The 20,334-nt window shown below is 46.0% G+C and overlaps 1 protein-coding gene across 5 annotated transcripts in view; it reads left to right on the plus strand.

Moving 5' to 3' along the window:
* The first annotated feature begins 3,622 nt into the window (after positions 1-3,622).
* The window catches only part of tle5 (TLE family member 5, transcriptional modulator), a 30,458-nt gene continuing 13,746 nt past the window's right edge, over positions 3,623-20,334 (plus strand). For 2 of the 5 annotated variants that reach the window (XM_076153383.1, XM_076153387.1), the window contains exons 1-2: positions 3,625-4,574; positions 18,100-18,188. In XM_076153383.1, coding sequence (XP_076009498.1) covers positions 4,548-4,574; positions 18,100-18,188 — 116 coding nt within the window. In that variant the 5' untranslated portion in view covers positions 3,625-4,547. Of the gene's footprint in view, positions 4,575-18,099; positions 18,189-20,334 lie in introns of all 5 variants that reach the window. The other 3 variants (XM_076153385.1, XM_076153386.1, XM_076153382.1) reach the window with 3 other exon arrangements.

Here is a 20,334-nt window from a genome sequence, read left to right on the forward strand (position 1 = left end):
TCTGGTGCTTCATCCAACATTTAACAGCCTTCTCACCAACAGTTTGTGCAATGAATCACCCGTAGCTTTACACACACACACACACACACACACACACCCATTAGATCAAAACAAAAGCCAACAAATTAATTTAATGGCCTCTACAAGGCAGCAGACTTTCCAGTTTTAAAACCTGACCTGATGTCTTCTGGCATGCAGGTGAATAAACTTAGTTGCAGCCCTAAAAGGAGTCTGGCAACGCTCCGGGAATATCACATTAATCCATCTGCAAAGTTGGTACCATAACTGCTGCCGTTTATTAAATTCTGAACTAGTTTGTCAGTTTCTCGATGGCCTCAGCATCTGAATGTGCTGCTCGTCTGTCACGCAGACTCTCTCCCTCTCACAGCGCAGCACCGAAGACTATGTTTGGGTTTAATAACTCCTTTTGGTTCCCTTACACCTGAATCTCCTGACTGGCAGCTCAGCAAATGGCCGTACGCGTTACTGTGGCGACGGTCAATAAAAATGAAGGCCCCCCCTCTTCCCGTCCCCATTCCAGAGAGGAGTATTGGTGGCATGATGTAATGCGGTATGCAGAGATCAGCACTCTAACACATGACCGCGTTGGCTCGGTTTTCAGCCACACCTGTTGACAATATGTGGACCCGGTGTTGTCTGGTTCCTCTGCCAGAGCGTCAGAGTCGGATGGATACACTACCAATGATCACTTTACCTTTTCATATCTCGCTTGCCATGTTGGCTTTAATCTGCAAATAGAACACAAATAGGCTTGTATTTGAAGGACAATCGAGTAAAACAGTGTGTGCCAAGCAATTCAGATAATATATGAAGATTGCATATTGTTCTATGACTTTAACCCAGGTCTCTGTGATATTGCAAAAATGTGTTTATCCACTTTATCGACTGTGGTTTCTCTTTCCAAATGAAGCTTGTTTATAAAGCCTCTGTGTTACTGTATTTATTGAAACTTGCCAAGTGAAGGTACTGAAGTGGCCATTACTATAGTTTTGGTGGTAATGATAGCGATAATGGGTGAAGGAGTGTGTGGCGCGTGTTCCCGTGCGTGCCCCCCCTCCGCACTTTTCCCGTACTTGATTGGAGATGTGTAATCTTTTTCCCTGGGTCGAAGGCACTGAAGCTGCGCGCCGCCGCCCGCCGCCGCAATGGGCCTGTGTTCATGCAACTTAGACGTCCACTCATGCACGCTCGTTGGTACGCTGAACTCTTGTGTGTAGACATTTGATGGCTATTGCTTCAGCTTGAGGTCCGTTCTGATGAGGAGGATGGAGATAAAAGTGATAATAAAAAGCTATCTTTGCATCTTTTCTTTCTTTTGTAAGGTTGACACACACACTCACACACTCACACACACCTTAACACCTGTATTTACGACCACTTAAGATTGCAAACATTTTTTAAAGACGAGAGGTAAAAATGAAATTTGTGTAGTGTTGTATAAATTGAAAGTAATGTATTTTTGTTTGATTTCTTTTCCTTTTTTTTAAGTATAAAAAATGTAAATTATGTACAATGAGTGTGCCAATCCCCTTTCTTTGTAAAGCCAGACTCTTAACAAGTGCCAATGTTGTGAAAAATCAAGAGGGCCTGTGAATTTCCTGGCCCAGTTTTTAAAACAAATAAACACTAAGTATATGATTAAATAACAAAAAAAAAGGACAATTTTATTCTATATTTAAGATTAATGATGAACTGCTGTTTTTAAAAGGATATTCATTTGAACTGCATGTTTGTCAGGTTGGGGAGGGAGTGTGTGGGTGGGGGGCTGAGAATCATGTATTCATGCAACACTACCATGAAATAAGGGTCCGTATGGTTCTTGATTTACAGTATTTTAGTCATATTTCTCTTTTTGTATGTTTCATTTCAACCACTGTTGCCTGAACCTCATTCAAACATGGAAATGATTTACATAGCCTCCTTTAAATGTTTAAATTGGAATAAAATCTGTTCCTATACTTGGGTCTGATTGCGTCATTGCAGAACTCTTTTTGGAGTGGGAAAGTTTCCTATATGCTGTAACTTCCATATGTGTGTGTAACGTGTTGTGTTTACTGTCCTATGGCAACCAGTGCCCACCTTCAGCTTGATCTGTTGTACTCGTGTCACAGAAAATTGCCAGTAAACATGTCTGTGTTTTACTAAAAGTTGATGTGCATTATGATGGAATGTGCAAATGGAAACTTTACACTTTAAATTAGATGAAAGTAATTAACTAGTAAATGAATGGAGACTGGTGGCTGCCTGGAAATCAGGTATCGGACTTTAATATACGGTATACAGCTAATTGATGTCGGAGGATGATGAGACGTTAATAGTTAAATTCCTAATTTCTTTCCTTTTGTCCTTTTAAAAAAGACCTTGAGCAGGAAACTGAATTCTCAATGCTGGAATGCAGAGGGTGATGAGTCAATGATTTGCTTTTAATGCAACATTCAGGCTACAAAATAACATGAAAGCACTTCAGCTTGGAAGTAACTTGATCATTCTGATATAAACACAGTTACAAAGATAGATTAGGTTTGGTCGGATGCCAGTCAGCTGCATCTGTCAGAGCAGAGGTCTGGCAATCACATTACATGAAAGGTTTCCAAGCATTATGAGGCAATTAGCAGAACTCCAGAGGCCAAATCATCTGTGACCAAATTGCAGGTGTTTTAATTATTATTTCAAATTATTATGTCAAGAGGAATGGGCTTGAAAATTACATCATAAGTGAATGAAGGAGAAGGAGCAGAGGTCAGGAGAGCAGAATAACAAATGTATAACTGATTTTTCCTCTCAAACAATGGCAGGAGTTACGTATTTACTTCAAAGTTAATCATTTCATAATGTGTATGTTATGTTGTTCACCACCAGCCTTCAATGACATTTAACATACGAGTACGCAAAACCCAATGACTAAGAAAGGAACCAATGCCAAAATCAGGTTTAGCTCTTGAAATGGATCAGACTGCATCACAACAGCGTTCCAGAAAGGGGTCAGATTCAGGGAAGAACCGTCTTCCCGTTATTTATGTTTTAGTAGACAAAGAGACGTATCACATACTCAGTAAATGTGCTGAATTGAGCTTTCATGGCTGGTGTGTGTAGCCTTTTAGAGGCTTTTCAAAGGATCATGTTCTATGGATCCATACAGGTCCATTCTACAGACTATAAGTCTACTACAGACCTGGTAAATGGATGGCAAATGTCTGTAGAATGATCCAATTTACACAAAAAAATAAGAAATCATTACACGTTACAGGTTAAAGCATTTGGTAAAGTGAGAATATGTATAACCACACACACCAGAAAAGTTATTTATATACTAATACAGAATACATAAAACAGCTTCTACATGTACATGTACGCGCTAAATGAACTCATACAGTTGATTCACTAAGTGTGGACACAGTAACTAGACTCCAGCTGGCTTAAAGTATCTATTTAAAACGAACACACTAAAGTTATTCTGACACAAATGACGCCGCAGTGAGCAGGGTGTAGTTTGGCAACCTGTCCACAAGAGGCGCTAGAGGCCTGTAAATAAGCTTGCACGCCGATATAGATCTGCGTCGCGTAGATCCGCCGCGCTCGCTCTGTGCGCCGCGTTTCTGTGTGGGGCGTCGCGGCTGCCAGCTCCACAAATGGACTGACTGACTTCCCAGCTTCCTCACTCACTGACAAATCCTCTCTGTTTCTCCGGGACTCTTCGGTTTCAAGGATAAACGCTCAGAGTTTGACTCAACGCAGAGACGAAGAATCCAGTTTTAAGTTGATTTCCCCTTCATTTTCCACTCTGAATCGACGCTCCCGAGTCGTTTTCCCTCCTCTGTCGTCATTTGTTGTTAGTGAACGACAACGGGATTCAACTCGAGCGAACCCGCAGACATTTTGTTATTTTTGGAGAATCAGTGCGTTTTATTATTACACTCTTTGTATCCGCGTAGTTGCGGCGGTGTCGGAAAAAAGCGAAGTGCGAGCTGTCAACTAGCAACACGGCGAAGAATAATAAAGAAAATAACCCCATTACCTCCCGGTTAGCTCGCTCGCATCCCGAAGCACCGCGGCGGCTCAGAACGTTGCTCATTTCCACGCGTTCAGCCTGCGCCGCGGCCGCCGGAGAGACTCGCAACGGCCATGAATCATTTTGTCTGACAGCTTTTTGAAGAATTAGCTAGCTTAGCCGGTGTGGAAGCGGCGCGCGGATGGTGGCGGCTTCCTACGCACTGACACGGTGAACACTCGGGACTCGGGACACTCTCAGCTCAACGCTCTCCTTTCACCCACGAAGGACTTCAATCCCTTTCAAAACGACTACAAAGTGAACCCCATATTCTTGTTTTTGTTTCTTTTACTGGGGGGGAGGACGCTAAGCTACTGTTAGCTCGTCTTCCTGCTACACCGCTGGTCAGCTCCGGTGGCTTTGGGTGGGCTAGTTCGCATCAGCTAGCTTTGGACAAAGGAGCAACACCGGGGGAATCTAAACACGGGACACTACATTAGACGTGTTTGAGAAGGAAGGCAACAAACAAGGGACTGACATGATGTTTCCACAATCCAGACACTCAGTAAGTGTGTGTGCGTGTGTATTTCAATGTTTGCTCAGTGATTTTTATGTGTGCGTGTGTGTGTGCTAGTTGCTGTACTGTAAGCACGAAGTCATCTCATCTACCCGGGCAGGTTAGATGCGTATTCAAGTTGTTTTTTCGTGGCAGGAGATTGTCGTGAGTTTCTGTAGTTGATGGAGGTATTTGGTTTGTATTTGTACAACTCGGGTCTGGTGAGTCCCATAGGAAATGTGTGGTAGGTGAAATTATGTAGATTTTAGATTTTATAACAGTAAATTATTGCATATTTGGTTGTGAACTTGAAACTTTTTCCCGAGGCTTCCACTTTCATCCATCTAATGAGTGTAGATATATTCATAATCATCAATTAATTCGTCTAAATCTTAGAATTAAGTAGTTATCAGCTGTTGATCAGTTCCTGTAATGGTAAAGACAAAGGCAGGTGCTGTTGTTGTTGTCCTATCCTTTTATGTTAAACCCATTATAGTGCGGCGATCAAACAACACCTCCAATCCATTGTACTCTCTTACGTGCAGGTGTATGTTTGTGACTGAAAAAAGAGCCAGCATCTCCTCAATTCCCCTAAATTTCAAGTTTCCATGGTAACAGAAAGTCAGTCCAGAGCATGCATTCATCACTGATGAGGACTCCTAGCCCCATTGGTCAAACATTTACATTTAGTGCCTGGCAGATATCAGTGTTATCTGTCTGCCACTCCAGAAACATTACAATGTGTCAGTACTTCTTTTCAGCCAGTAACATGATGAAATTAATAAAATATTGTTCCTGTTTTGGGACACGGGCTCATGTTGACTGTTGTGGACAAGTCTGTTGTACCTGGCCCCAGTGAAAATGTTTGACAGCCATATTTGTGCTTGTTAAAACTGAATTTAAGCAGGAACAAGGCACACAAGGAACAAAACCTAAGTGCGACATTGTTAGTGTTATAGGAAGATATCTTTCCAAGTACTATGCCCTCCATTTCTCCCTGGCAACGTCTCATCACCAGCGCTACTTCTTTTACAGCTGAAGGGGAAGAGTTGTTTGCCGAGGCGAGAACCTGAACGTCTTGTGTGACATCAATGCTTTGGCCTTTGGCCGTCATTCAGTGTGGCAGCCTTATTGTGCGCTGTGGTACTGCCCTGCTCGTTGGAGACAACTGATGTGTGTTCTCAGACCAGGGCGCTGTGCGTGATTTTAGGGCTTGGGAAGTTGTGGTTTTTAAATCTGACACAACCTCACTGAATTAAACGGAACCGTTCTGAAATGTGGTTTTTCAGTACACATGTAAACACACAGGATGACAGCTGTGACTGACTACAATTCATACATAAGACACATATACATGAAACTGTTCATATTGGTCCATGTTGGCGGCTGTGCTCCATTTGTCTGTGATGGTGCGCCAAAGTTGTCGTATCAAAGGTGGAGAAAACCACCCCTCACATTGAATCTCCGTCAGCTGGTAGACAATCAGTTACAGTTACGATGTTTCCTAAGGATGGACTGTACCAATTAGTATCTGAAACACATTGACAGATCACCTCATCAAGGGTCTATTGAATTGGTCAATGAAAGTGCATCGTCCCACCAGGTCTCAGCACCCTGAGTGTATATTGGGTACTGCATGGGTTTAATGAACAGGTGAATTAAATGTATTGACTTTTTAGGAGCATTTAACAGACCCGAAAACGAGTGTGAGAAAAAGAGTGGGTGATGGTGAGAGAATTGGAACCGTTTGGTACTCGTGAATCAAGGGCACATTGGTCAAAGTCTAGTGTTGTTGCAGTTTTAGTAAAACTCCAAAAATAAAGTCACACCATCTTGGAATTTAAATGCAAAGTTTTGTTTACTGTGAGATTGAAACACATGTCTCCCGTTTAAGTAGGAGGTGAGAGAAGCCGTCTCTCTCTCCTCCGCTTGCTTGTCTCATAGGATGTTATCGTTTTAATCCAATTGTGCGGCTGTATGCTGCTTGATTGGAGTATCAAGATCCAGCACGCAGGATTAAAAATCGGGCTCATGAATTTTGCATGTTGCATCACCCAAGTGGCCACCATTTGGTAATCTTTTATACCTTAACAGGCAGCTGGTTCAGTTTTCACCTAGAAGAAACCCAACCACCCCCAACCCCCACACTTACTCATGTGCTTCCCATATTTTGTACTGTACATAAATCTACTGTACACACACACACACACATACACATACACACACGCTTTCTGCCTCTTTAAATCCTACTCCCCCTCAGCTGCTGCCGCTGTCACGATGCCCACGGATGGGTAAAATATGTGACAGCCGTATAGATACGAGTGCCAAAGATAAGAGGCTGGAGGAAGGGAGAGTAACATCACTGCCTCATAATGACAGGTGATGGATCTCTCAAGCTGACTCAGTCGCCGGTGAATCTGTTCCCTTTTATTTTCATTCGGAAAAGGCTTGAAATCACAGTCGAGGGGTTCCTTTAAATTATTAATGTGGTCAATTGTTCAACTTGGAAGCAGCCTCTTTCATAATGTTGGAATGTACAGTGTGTGATAGAGAGATGTGTCTCTTGCTTGATAAGGGTGTTGTTTATATAGAAAGGTTTGGAAAAAAGAAAATGGTATGCAGCCAGTTCTTTTTTGGAAATCTTTTTTTTTGCCTTTTCCTGGAATTTGGTTGGACAAGGTGATACGTCTCCAATAAAAGCTGGCTGTGAATTGGTGATTGGATTTTCTTACCAATTTTTGCACCTTTTTGTTCTGTATTTTAACAAATTATAATTCAATTGTGATCATGGCCATTTTCCTTTTCACTGCAGGGTAACAGAGTCTTGATTCTTCTTTTTGTATTTGTCACCCAGGATAAACTTTCAATAGGATCCTTGTCTTTCATCTTGTTTTAGTCTTGTAATAGTTTTTTTTTCTCGAACATGCACCATTTCCTATAATCTGTAGGTATTTTAGGAACTGAGAACCTTCACACACATTTGAGGAACTGTAACTGAGGTTGTTTTCCGCTCTTATCCGGCTTACGTACATTTTGTTTCCCCGAAGTTGAGAATATATCTGAAACCTGAGCTTTGCCAAATGGCATTAATAATACCTGGTGCAGCCCGGTGAAATTAGCAGCCCTGAGTGATATATCAAAGGTGAGGGGCTGAATCAAGATTATCCAGTTGTGTCTGCATTGATAGAGCCGACTGAGGTCTAGCTCGCTTTGATGTCAGTTTTTTCCCCAGTGGGCATATGGCTTCATGTTATTAGATTTAGTGAAGCGCGCCTCATTGGACAGTGGTGCAGCGTCTGACCCAGTTGCTGTAATGTGTGGCCCCGACTCAGGAGATGGCCACAAGTTGGACACAAACGCACACCAAATCAAAGTCCTCCTCCTCCTTGTCTCCCTTTATCATGCGCTTCCTCCCAGATCTGATGTAGTGGTGGGAGGGTCAGGGGCAGAGGGTGCACAGGCATTATTAAGCCCACTTGAATTAACAGAACAGCCCCCAGCCTTTCCTCTAAAGCCTCCAGCTGGGGGGAGCTTAATCCCCATGGTCCCCTGTCTCGCCCATTAAACAAACTGCCCCCACCCCTGCTCAGTTGCTCTGGTGAACACACACACACACAAAGACGCTTGCAGTTTGCACACACACACGTGCTCTCTCTCTCTCTCTCTCTCTCTCTCTCTCTCTGTGCGTGCGTGCGTGCGTGCGTGCGTGCGTGGGTGTGCGTGGGTGTGCGTGCGTGTGTGTGTGTGTGTCCATGGTTTTTGGCTTTTTCCTCGTAATTATTGCTCTGGTACACAGAAATAAATGGACTTTCCCTTTCACCTATGCAACCTCAATAACAAGAACACACAAACACATTCACACACACACACACAGCGACGCACAAATTCTTCCTGGCCTCAAGGGTCTTATCTGCTTTTGTATCTGGGGAACAAATTGAATGTGGGGCTTGACACACACAAGCCAGCAGATGTCTGGGTCATTAAGGTTAGGCCAGCTCATTAGCATGACAAACAGAGCCCTGCGGCCCCCTCGGCCCCCCCACCCGCAGGAGGCCCCGCTTTTGAGGGGCTGAGTTGAGGCCACGGGTCACAGGTGATATTGATTTTTGTGAAGGGCCACGCTGGATGATTGTCAAAATACTTGGGGACTCGGTTGAAGGGGGGGGGTGCAAGTGCTGTGTCTTGTCCAAGCGTCTTCTTGAAGATGCAAACATGCACACACTGTCGGTGTGAAGCAGGGGCCAGAGAAATTGGACTTCAGCTCACTTCAGCTCGGTTTGAAGTAAGCCGACCGCTGGCTCAGTGGGACTCATTCCCGTCATGGAAAAGGTCCAGTAGCCTTTGGCCCACCTGTTCAGAGATCAGAGCTCCACCACAGGAGCCTCTGGCCTGACACACATTCCCACAACAAGACAGCAGACAACGCCATGAATGTCACCTTGTAGTTTTGTCTTTTATTCTGGGACAAACATAAAATAACTGAAGAGGAATCTGGACTCTTTACAATGACACTATTACTATTCAGCCAGATTATATGGTTATTGCCATACTTACACAGATTATCCTCCACTCTTAGAATAATAGAAGTGCAAGTTGACCATTGTAAGGATTTTAATTATACATTCATATATTTGAGAGTGAGGAGCTAAAGAAAGGAACAGAAGTAAAGCTGATCTTAGACTTGCTTTTTTTAGACCAGCCTTCTCTGTCTGCCGGAGCAAATTCACCAAAAAGAGAAACATAAATTTAAATACAAACAGTGAATATGTGAGTGTTTCTGGGGTATTTGTGGCTGAGGCCTGTGGATGTGTGGGTGGAATGTAGTATAGGCTGTCATTTTATGAATTCATAAGCGATTGACGGTTTTGTTTACGTGGTGTGGGCTTATTTTTGTGTGTATACATTATTCGCTTCAAGTGTATGCACGGATTTGTGTGCACCAATGAAAACGTGAGCTTGAGGAGAACAAAGTAAAATGTTAATTAATTTGTGCTCGTGTGTGTGTGTTTGTGTGCATGCTGGTGCATGGCTGAGAGCTGTTTGTGTGGGAGTGAGCACGGTGGTGTGTGTGCGGAGCAGAGCAGCTCCATCAGTATTCATCAGTGACTCCCTGTGAGGAGTTATGTATGAGGTGGGGGGGGGGCGTTGGTGGTGCACTTGGCAGCAACAAAGCAGCTCAGTGGGGGGGCCGGTTGATTGGCCCGGCCTATCCCGGTCCAGGCTCGCAGAGCTGCCGGAACACCAGGCACCGTACCAGGCTAGACAAGAAAATGAGCTGCTGTGTTTGTGCGTCTGAGAGCAGCGAGGACCCGACTGGAACGCTGCAACAACACGTCTCCTCTTCCTCACCAGCAGCCCGTTCAGACACAAAGAAGACTCGCAGCAAGGCATTGAGAACCTTCAGCGCCCAGAGTGTGTGTGTGTGTGTGTCCGGGGAGGGGGAGGGGAGGGGGAGGGCGAGGGCGTGCTGGGGGTTTGTCTGAGTTGTTTAAGGAGCTGAACCTTTAACCTTTGCCTGTGCACAATACAAGACTCTTATTTCATCGGGTTTATACACTTTACTATGGGCTTTTTTTTTTTTTAAAGAAGTCAAGAAATTGTCCTCTTTGACAACATTGACAAAAAAACACAACAGGGATTTGTTAACCCCACAAATATAATCTTGAAAAACTGTAACTATAAAACAGTAATCAAGTGTTTGTTGCCTCTAAAGCAGCGTGGTCAGAATCTTCTCACTCTATATTGGAACACTCGATCCTGACATGGCAGGTGATACATTTTATTTAACAAACCAAAACATGTTTTTAAGCGTAGGTGGAAGGTTTGATTGGACTTTCTTACGGACAAAGGTTTTAGGAATGTCAGCACAGGATACACAGGATCTGTGTCATACTGGCTAATTGTTTTTGTATTCACCCTCTAAACACTGTTACATTTTGTTTAATATTACTTTTGTTGACATCATGGTGTGTCCCAAATCAATTCACAGGCCCTAGAGGACGTTCCTCAGTAGCTCCCTAGTGTCGGCCACGCGCCTCCTCTCCCAGCTCGCTTTGGATGTTCATTTATTTGTTGTGAACTTTGGGAGTAATCTTGCTCTCCTCCCTCCCTGTTGTCTCCTCTCTTTCATTGACTGTTATAAGTAATAACCTTGTTTTTTACAAGCAGACATCAATCATCTGCACAACCGTACTGGGTGTAATCTTACCCCCCCCCCCCCCCTTTCTGCGTAGCTGGCTTTAATCTCAGCCATGGTCTCAAACCCACAACCCTGTTGGTCTCACCACTTTCCCCACTTTTGACAAATTGCCCATTTCCCTTGGCTTTGCAATCTCTGCACGTGTGTGTGTGTGTGTGTGTGTGTGTGTGTGTGTGTGTGTGTGTGTGTGTGTGTGTGTGTGTGTGTGTGTGTGTGTGTGTGTGTGTGTTGCCTGCTCCCACACTGTCTGTTGTGTGTGTGCGCATGCCTGCTCCCACTCTATGTGTGTGTGGAGACCAGTGCAGCAGTGTGCTTTCAGCGTCATGTTTGTGTGTGTTTGCACGGCCATGCTTGGCCGGCCTTGCACAGGGGGTCAGCAGAGTTCTGCGAAACGGCGAGAGAGGCCAAGCCTGTGTTTGTGAGGGCACTTCACTCCAAGTGATAAAAGTAGAATAATCCCCTTTAAACCATCTTAACGAGGTCAAATCTGTTGAGCTGCAAGGGGTAGGTGTGTGTCTGTCTACGAGTGTGTGTGTGTGTGTGTGTGTGTGTTGTGGGGATAAAGCTGCAGAAATGGGGGTAAGCCATGGCTTGGTTTGTGAGAGATAATAATCAAAATCAAATTCCTGGCCCAAACAGGATTAGGCTCTCCCCGTGCTCTATCTAAAGCTGCTGTCCTGAGTGGCTGAAGACACAATCCTATTCCTCAGCCTCTCCCCTCTCTCACACAAACACACACACACACACACACACAGAGCAGCTAACATAGCAAGGCTTGCTGGGCCCAGACAGTATCGGCGGGCTTGGCTGTGTTCCAGTTAGTCCCGTCCTTCTCTCGGATCACCGGCTACACACACTTTAGGCCAAACGCTAATCTGGGATATTTAGATGGAATTGTTTGGTTGGAGCTTTTCTTAGATGGAGCATCTGATCGTGTTTGAGGGCTTAAGCCTTTTGCTAATACACCAGCACCAGCGTCTGGCTTAGGGATTCAAGCCTACATGTTTAACACATATGCCACACATGCACAAAACGGGACATAATTATGCTTTGTTCTAATGGAAGGCACACACAGGACGCTAACCATTAGAATATGAGGCACACGTGTGATTAGATCATCCGGATTATGAAGTGGGGGCCGCCTCCTTAAATTAATTCCTATACATTGTACACAAGACTTCACGTTTAAGCAGGATTCTGTGTATCTGCACTTATCAGACCTGTTTCCACCTAAACTACACACACTGAGCTGTCACACAGGCTTTAATTTAGCCCTGTAATTTCAAAACCCTGCCATCAATCTCAAGTTAAACGGGATAAGGAATATTTAGCACTCAGCAGAAACACTTAGGCCTGTCCCCTTCTTGTCTGTTAATGAGAATATGTGTTATTCTTGACTCATTATGTCGGCTTCTATCCACCGCACTGAAATTGGGATACGGCAGTGTCGGTAGACGGAGGAGGGGAACGGTCGGTATGCCAGCGACGGGACTGTTGCTATGGAGCGCATATATACGGCTGGGGCGCTGCGAAATAGGCCAAGTGTTAGTCAGTGTGTAGATCTGCTGCATTTGTTTAGAAGTGGGAGTGAGATAACATCCAGTCATTAGTGAGTGATTACAATGCCAAGGCTCCATCCCTGCCCCCAACACACACACACACACACACACACACACACACACACACACACACACACACACACACACACACACACACACACACACACACACACACACACACACACACACACACACACACACACACACACACACACACTCCAACTGAGATGTAAACAGTCAGGGAGTGCTCCAGGAAATACAATCCCCACACCGCCGCTACCCTCAGGCAGGATTTATACTGAGGAGGATGTTTTCCAATGTTACCCACTGTTATTGTGTGTGTGTGTGTGTGTGTGTGTGTGTGTGTGTGTGTGCACGTTTGAATGCGCAGCACTCCTGAATGCACGTTTGGTATTCATGTATTGTTAGTGTGTCTCCTCACCGTGTGTGTGCTCGTAACGCGCTTCCTTTTTGCTTTTGCGTCTGATCCTTAGAGCACAAACACCCTGAGCTTCTGTAGCTCTTATTTAAAATAGACATTATGGTTCACAGTAGATTTAACATGGATTGGACCAGATGATGAGGCCAGGAAGAGTGGGTGGGTTTGGGGAGGGGAGAGGAGGGGGAGTTGTAGCGATGAGTGGGCTTTGGGTGGGTGGGGGATGGGGGTGGGACAGCAATTTCCTGAAACGATGAATCCCATTTATTCGCTGAAGACTGTCTCAATTGCCTCACCAGCGCACAAAGCTTTTTAATGCTTTAATTACGTCTCAAAAAGGAGCAGGGCAGAATCAAATTAGAGATTGTCCTACATTTAGGTACTGTGTCTGTGTGTGTGTGTGTGTGTGCGCGCGCGCGCGCGCAAATTTAGCTGGAGAGGAAGTGTGTGTGTGGGCCGCTGTATCCTTGTGTATGATTCATGGCAGCAAAAATGTGTTCCTCTGGCAGCCAAGCATCATATAGGAGCTTATCACACCCCCACGCATAGACACACACACACACACACACACACACACACACACACACACACACACACACACACACACACACACACACACACACACACAGAGTCTTTGTCACACGCACCTATTCACCGGAACATCTTTCTCCATCACATTCACACCGACTGTGCTGTTCTTCTTTACCACACACACACACACACATTGGCGGCACGTCTTGCACCAACACGTTTTCACTCACGCAGCGTGTAGGCCCCTTTTTGTCACAGCAGATGGCATGTGTCACCATATTATGGCAGTATTTCATTAACATTATGGGCGTCCATCTGCTGCGGGCTCTGCGGCCCCCATAGAGCACCTTGTTTTGGTCGTTGACAGTGAGGGAGATAATAAACATTGTTAGCATGGTTTGCTGTGTAGCTGTGCGGTTGTGTTGTATGGAGGCAGCCATGTGGCCTCCTGCATTTTGGGTGTCTACAACTCATTTCAGCCAATTTCCAGGCTACTCTTGGGCTTGACAGTGAGTGATGGCCTGTAATTTTGAGGCGTTGACGTAACTGGCTGGGATTTTTACCGTCACGACTCATCCTGCTAGAAGCCCGCACAGCCACATTAGCTCCAGTCAAGCTCCAGAATCGCGACCACTCCACTCCCACTCTGGTCTGCTTCAAATCGCTGCTCTCAATCCGCTCGCAATTGAACCCCGGCGCGGTTCACTGCAGATGAGCAACCTACCCGGACCAATCAAAGGAAGTACGGCGGCATGGATCACACGAAATACAAACAGGAAACAGTACAGTAGTTTAGCAGCCCGATGAGCAGCAGGTGCACTTGGATCCAGGAAGGAATTAAGCGTCGAGTGGAAATGTGGGCTGATGCAGTCATCGGCCCATAAGGAACGGTTGAATGGAAAGAATGAGTGAGGAAGGATTTGGGAGAAGTTCACGATGCCCTCTGGAAGAGCCATAGTTTGAGCCGAACAAGACATCTGCACAGATGTTCCTACAGTTGCTGCACCGCCATCAGCAATTTGTAAAGTAACACCATAAAGGAGCCGTAACACAGTGAGTTTAAGGAAACGTCTCGTCAAACACTCGCAAACTCGTCAAACATGTCGTGAACGTGAAAGCAGCTGAATCAAATTTAAAAATGATGCAACCTAACAAAGGTCAGACTCTGGTGCGGGCTGCAGGTGTGAATACGCCCTTAAGTTGCGACCACTTTGGCCGGTTGTCAGCCATTGTTTTTGGAGTTGTGTTCTATGGCAGAAGGCGGCTCCCCTGGGGAAACATTCTAAGGAGATTGTGCAGCGAGGCGTAATGCCGTTGGAATTCACAAATACAGCGCTGGGTGGATAAAATGTTTTCAGCCCGTATTAGACTAACAAGGTTTGACAGCAGCGGTTGCCCAATAGCCCCCCCGGCCAACAGATGTGAACCACTGTCAACTATTCAGCTCCGTCCCGTCCCTGCGCCTCCCAACCAATTCTGACAGGTTTTGCAAAATCTGCCGTAACCTTCACTCCCACTTCAGGAGTCTGATTGTACCTGGAATAAAAACCATTTGTCCCATCGGAAATTAGCAACGACAAATTAGCACAAACACTGGCACCTAGAGTGTAGCAGAGCCAGAACTGAGCCAGCCAAACCTGTAAGGAAGGAGATGAAAGTGCCACTCTTCAAAAGTGAAAGAAGAGAGCAAATCCACAGCAGCAGCCACATATTTGATACCGACGCAGGAAACCAAAGCCGGAAGCTTTCTGGGAAACAAAGAAGCCCTTTAATTTTCGTCTTGTTCAGCGCGTGACCAGATCAAACTCCAATGCCAAACTGAGGGGAATAACAAAAAGCAGATCTGCTCTCCCAGGAGGAAATGATTTACGCAACAAAAGCAAATACTTTGCAAACACATTTCAGTGTGTTACGTTGTTTATCTGCGACTGTCTAATGTAATAATGACGTTTAGGTTTAGAGAAGCCTATTACTTTAATCTGGGTGGTTGGATAGAAAGTGGATACGTTTAAGCTAACTGATCCTCATCGGCTTTTGTGAAATAATTGAAAATAAGTACGCAATTCTCAACTATTGATAACTGATGGGGTTAGGAACTGTGATTCTGCCTTTCCCGTCAGAATATAAACACATTTATTCATATTTATGATGTGGCGATGAGGATTTATTGTATTTTTTTGTCGTTGTGGCGACGCAGACATTCTTTCCCTTTCAACGAATTTAAATCTTTTCCAAGTGTTCCTCTTTGTAGTGTTCTCATTGGTTTGGATGTTGTAAGAGTTTGTGAAGGCTGCATGTCAACACATCACCGCTCCTGTTTTTGCGTTATTCATGACATTTTGATTCTGTTTGGTTTTTTTTTTTGCTTTTCCTTTTGTTTTCCTGCTCTTCCTATTTTTCTTCCTCTCCGTCTCGTTTCTTTCTTTTCACCTCACGGAGAACAAGGCGCCCTCCTCCCCGGGGCTGTGGACCGATGGAGACTTTGGTATTTTAAATGCTTGCATACTGCACAACCCGGGGAGGAAATGGGATCTAGGGCAACAACCTTCCCCTCCGGCTCAGAGGGCAACCTGTAGACACACACAGGCTCACACACACACACACACACCCACACCCACACCCACACGGACTGCCTATGCCAGCGCAGGGTGCAGCTATTGCGGGGTGAAGCCTGTAGCTAAGTGCCTGGTGTTGACACAGGCTCTGCGTGGTTCAGACCTGTGTAGCTTAGCTGCTGTTTGCCGAGTCGGTCCTGGCTGGAGAGATAATGGAAAAGGTTACGCCGCTCTACAGTCTCAGCCTCTGTCTGCTCTGTCTGCTCTGTGTGGATCGGGGTATTCTGTGTGCTGGCAGCCCGATAATGTCAACGTTTCTCATCACATTTGAAAGTGTAATGGCTGGAACTGACTGCTCTGTTTTCCACGAGTGTGTGGGGCTTTTTTTGCTCTATTGGGGTGTGTGTGTGTGTGTGTCTTTTCACACTGTAATGCCTCTGAATTTGTTAATGGTTTCACACATACTATAAAAAAAAAGAAAAAGTTTAATTTATATTCAAATAAACACGGGCGCATAGATTCTTATTCCGTGTGGCTTTAGCGTGACAGCATTACGCCAAGCTGTGCTCACTGAGCCACAAAACGCCCCCCCCCAAAAAAAATAATTCTGGTCTTTTTTGAAGCAAGCGAGCCGATTTCTGCCACCTGAAGCAATCCTGTTGCTTAGCATATTCGGCGGCCATGCTTCCCTGAATGCGAAGCGGCCCATTTGTAGTTAAAAATGAAGCTGGGCGACACACGGTGGGGAGCAGGCGACGGCGCGACAGGTCATTCCTAACAGCAGCGGGGCTAGCTTCCCGTAAGTGCCGCAATCAGATTTCTGATGGTTTCTTTTTTATACTCGCTCAATGGAAGTGGGAAAATGTCGATTTTCCCCACCTGACCCATTATGCAGCCCGCTGAGAAATAATGAGATTTTGTCCCTATTTGGGTTTGATGCTCGCTGTGCTGCTGGCTCCAACACACAACCAGGCCAGCCACTGCTCCTGTGGGAACACAGTGTGGGCGGAATGACAATCAGGGCTAACAGCAATAGCTACACTCAAGCTAGGCCAAGCAGCTATGATGCAGCTCGCTTCATAAGGGCCGTACGGACGCCGTGACTAAGGCGTTTGGTGAACGGTTGTTTCCGCGGCGCCACGTCGAGAATATTTACGGTCTAGCTCTCAGGTCTCAGTGTGAAGTGAAGTATTAACATTGACCCTGATGGAGTCACAGCCACTACAGACGCCTCTCAGCAGATTAGGATTTATTGAAAAAGAATGTGGCAACAAGACTGAGCAGGCTTGTGTGTGTGTGTGTGTGTGTGTGTGTGTGTGTGTGTGTGTGTGTGTGTGTGTGTGTGTGTGTGTGTGTGTGTGTGTGTGTGTGTGTGTGTGTGTGTGTGTGTGTGTGTGTGTGTGTGTGTGTGTGTGTGTGTGTGTGTGTGTGTGTGTGTGTGTGTGCGTGTGTGCGCGCGTGTGTGTGAGCGTGTGAGCTGAGTGTGACACGGCAACGTGGCAAAGAGACATCATGTCACGTTTGAGAGCCAGATGACACACACACACACACAGTGAATGTTCTCCTACTTGAAGTCATCAGAGGCTCACGTATTCCAGCGTGTGGCGGCTGCGGGTCGTAACTCTGCCGTGGCTCCGGCTCTGTTTGAAGGTTCTGCCAGTGGACAAGGACACGCTGAGTCTGAGTCTGGGTTATGTCCATACTAAGCTAAATAGGTGTGTGTGTGTCAAGATCCATTTATGGAGAGTTGCAGCAGCGTATTGGTCGGGCCTTTGCACAGCCGCATAGTTTCACAGTGACTGATGTACAACAGGGCCGTGTGTGTGTGTGTGTGTGTGGGTTCATAAGTGTGTGTGCGTGTGTGTGCGTGGGTTCGTAAGTCTTGCGCAGGCCGAGTGTGTGTCCTTCTCCTTCTATGCATACACACACTTTGACTCTTGAATCCAGAGAGTTTGAAGCATCTGGCCTCTGATACATGGAAACATACTTGGCAATCAAATAGTTGAGACGCTGAACCGCTGGACTGCAGCAAACTGAAAACTGCTTGATTTCACGTTCATGTTTTTAATTATTTTTCTCTGCCCCCCCCCTTATGTTCTCTCTCTCTCTCTCTCTCTTCTCTGTCTCCTCTCTCATTCTCCTCTCCCCTCTCTCTGTCTTTCTCCTCTCATCTCTCTCTCTCTCTCTCTCTTCTCTCTCTCTCTCCTCTCTCTCTCTCTCTCTCCTCTCTCCCCTCCTGGTTCTTTGGCAGGCTTCATCGCAGCAGCTGAAATTCACAACCTCTGACTCCTGTGACAGGATCAAGGATGAGTTCCAGTTCCTTCAAGCACAATACCACAGGTGCACACAGACACACACACTCCACACAAAGACACACACACACACTTACCAGGCTGCACATGTATCACTTTCTGTGATGTGGAGGTTTGTAACGTCAGCAGTAATCTGTAATTTCTTAGCGACAAATGAGTTGTGATGTAGATGAACGGCTTCTGTTCCCCACATGAAGACGTACAGTCACTCCTCCACGCTAACGTTAGCAGATGCTCCCTCCTATTGTCAATTCAATCTATGTTAAAGTAAGTCTGATGCCTTGTCTGTTGATATTCCTCTCGTTTCCCAAAAACCAGCACAGCACAGTGATTTGTGATAAATTAGCGGCGTCTCCCTTTGATCCGTCGCCACCTGGACTCTGCCACACGTTTGCACGTGGAGGGAAGATCCTTTATTGACCCTCTGCCTAAATCAATCCAGTTTACCCTCAACTATTGATCTCTAGACTGCTTAAATACTGCCAGTACCAACGCTTTGAATCACTTCCAAGGCATCTAGTCTGATTTAAACGGATCTGTTTGATAGCAGTTTCTAAAGAAAGCGAAGCCACGGGGTCTGTCTCTGTGAGAGCTCCTCACTCTGTGAAAGTTGAGACTTTGAAGCCAGCCTTCCTTCTTCAGGAGGACGGTTTGTTCCTCTCTACCTGTTCTCCCTTCCTTCCAGAGGCTTGCTGCCGGTTACAGCGACAGGCAGACGCAGATGAAAGCCTGGCATATTCCGTGCAAAAAATCCCTGTTCTGGTCTGATCGCTCTTGTTTGCGGAGGATTCTGTAGCTGCAATGAAACCCGCCGCGTCTCTTCCTTTGCCTTTGGTTTTTGTAATTCCCACAACGGTGAGCTGCACCGTTTAACCCTCTTCAGAGAGCCAGGGCACACTTGAAAGAATACCTTTTTTGTCTGCGCATACAGAACATACATACAGTGCCTATTGAGTTGAGGGAGGGGGCTTGGCGGTGGGGGGGTGCAGGGCTCAGAAGCCACAGACGAGGCTTTGTAGTGCTCTGCTGCGGCGCTGTGCTTGTCTGTTGCCGAAGCCTTTAAAAGGCAAATGTACTGCAGGCGTTCCCCTGAGTATAGTAGCGAGCATTGTAGCTGTCGCCGTCTTCCTCTGCCCCCTCCTCCTCCTCCCCACCCGCCTCTCCTCTCCCCTCCCCTCCCCTCGTTCACATGCATAAATAGATCAGGGAATACATAAATCAAAATAAAGATGACAGCAGGAGCGATTTAGAGACGGAAGAAGCTGCAATAAAACTCCATCAAAGTGTCGTTTGAGAGCAGCGGTGCAGGCCTGGGGGCTGCCAAGCACCAATCAGAGGAGGCACAAAGCCAATCCCAGGTAGGCTGGCGGTGGGAGGACTGTTGTCATGGAAACCCACCACACAGCCTACGCATGCACACAGGGATAGCAGGAAGGGTTTGTATGTAGGTGGAAAGGGGAGCGTTTAGGATAAGTGGAGGCTGCTCACACACACACACACACACACAGGCGTACACAGATAAAGGAGGAAGACGACAGAACAAACCCCTTGATGTTCCACCCGTCTGACTGTAGGGAACTGTGGGTGCCATGCTGTGAGCACCCGCGATCATCTGACCTTTGATGTGGACGCAGCACCCACAGTGTGCAGACGGCAGAAATGTCCAGGAACACGGTGTCCGACACCTGGGTGACAGGCCGGACACCTCCAGGCTGCTTAAACTCTTCATCTCCACTCACATTCTTCCTCTGTGTTAGGTTTTACTGCACGATGGAGAAACCTTCAGCGTAGAAAGTGTTTCAGCTGCAACAAAGGCTGCTTGTCTGTAATAACTAACAAACAAAAGAGGAAGCAAGCAGGAAGCTAATCGATAGATAATTAACCAAAAAGACAATACAATACTGCTTATTGTGTGTGATTCCTTGGCATCACTCAGAAGTGCAGCAGCATCGACATCTGAACACCACTGTGAAAGACAATTGTTTTTTCTTATGGGCAATTTTCCTTGGGAAATAATTTGATGTCTAAGTTGCAGATAACACAACAACAAACGCCCCTCTGCTGTCAGCTGTTACATTTCTCATGTCAACAACATTAGAAAGCCTACAGGTTGATTGAACCTCAGGCCGACTCCCCTCGATGCTGTAGGCGCCGCTACACCTCCTCCTACTCAG

The sequence above is a fragment of the Genypterus blacodes genome, unplaced genomic scaffold, assembly GCF_046128005.1.
Source record: "Genypterus blacodes isolate CSIRO-AG114 ecotype Tasmania unplaced genomic scaffold, CSIRO-AGI_Gbla_v1 ptg000058l_1, whole genome shotgun sequence".
NCBI classification, from domain to species: domain Eukaryota; kingdom Metazoa; phylum Chordata; class Actinopteri; order Ophidiiformes; family Ophidiidae; genus Genypterus; species Genypterus blacodes.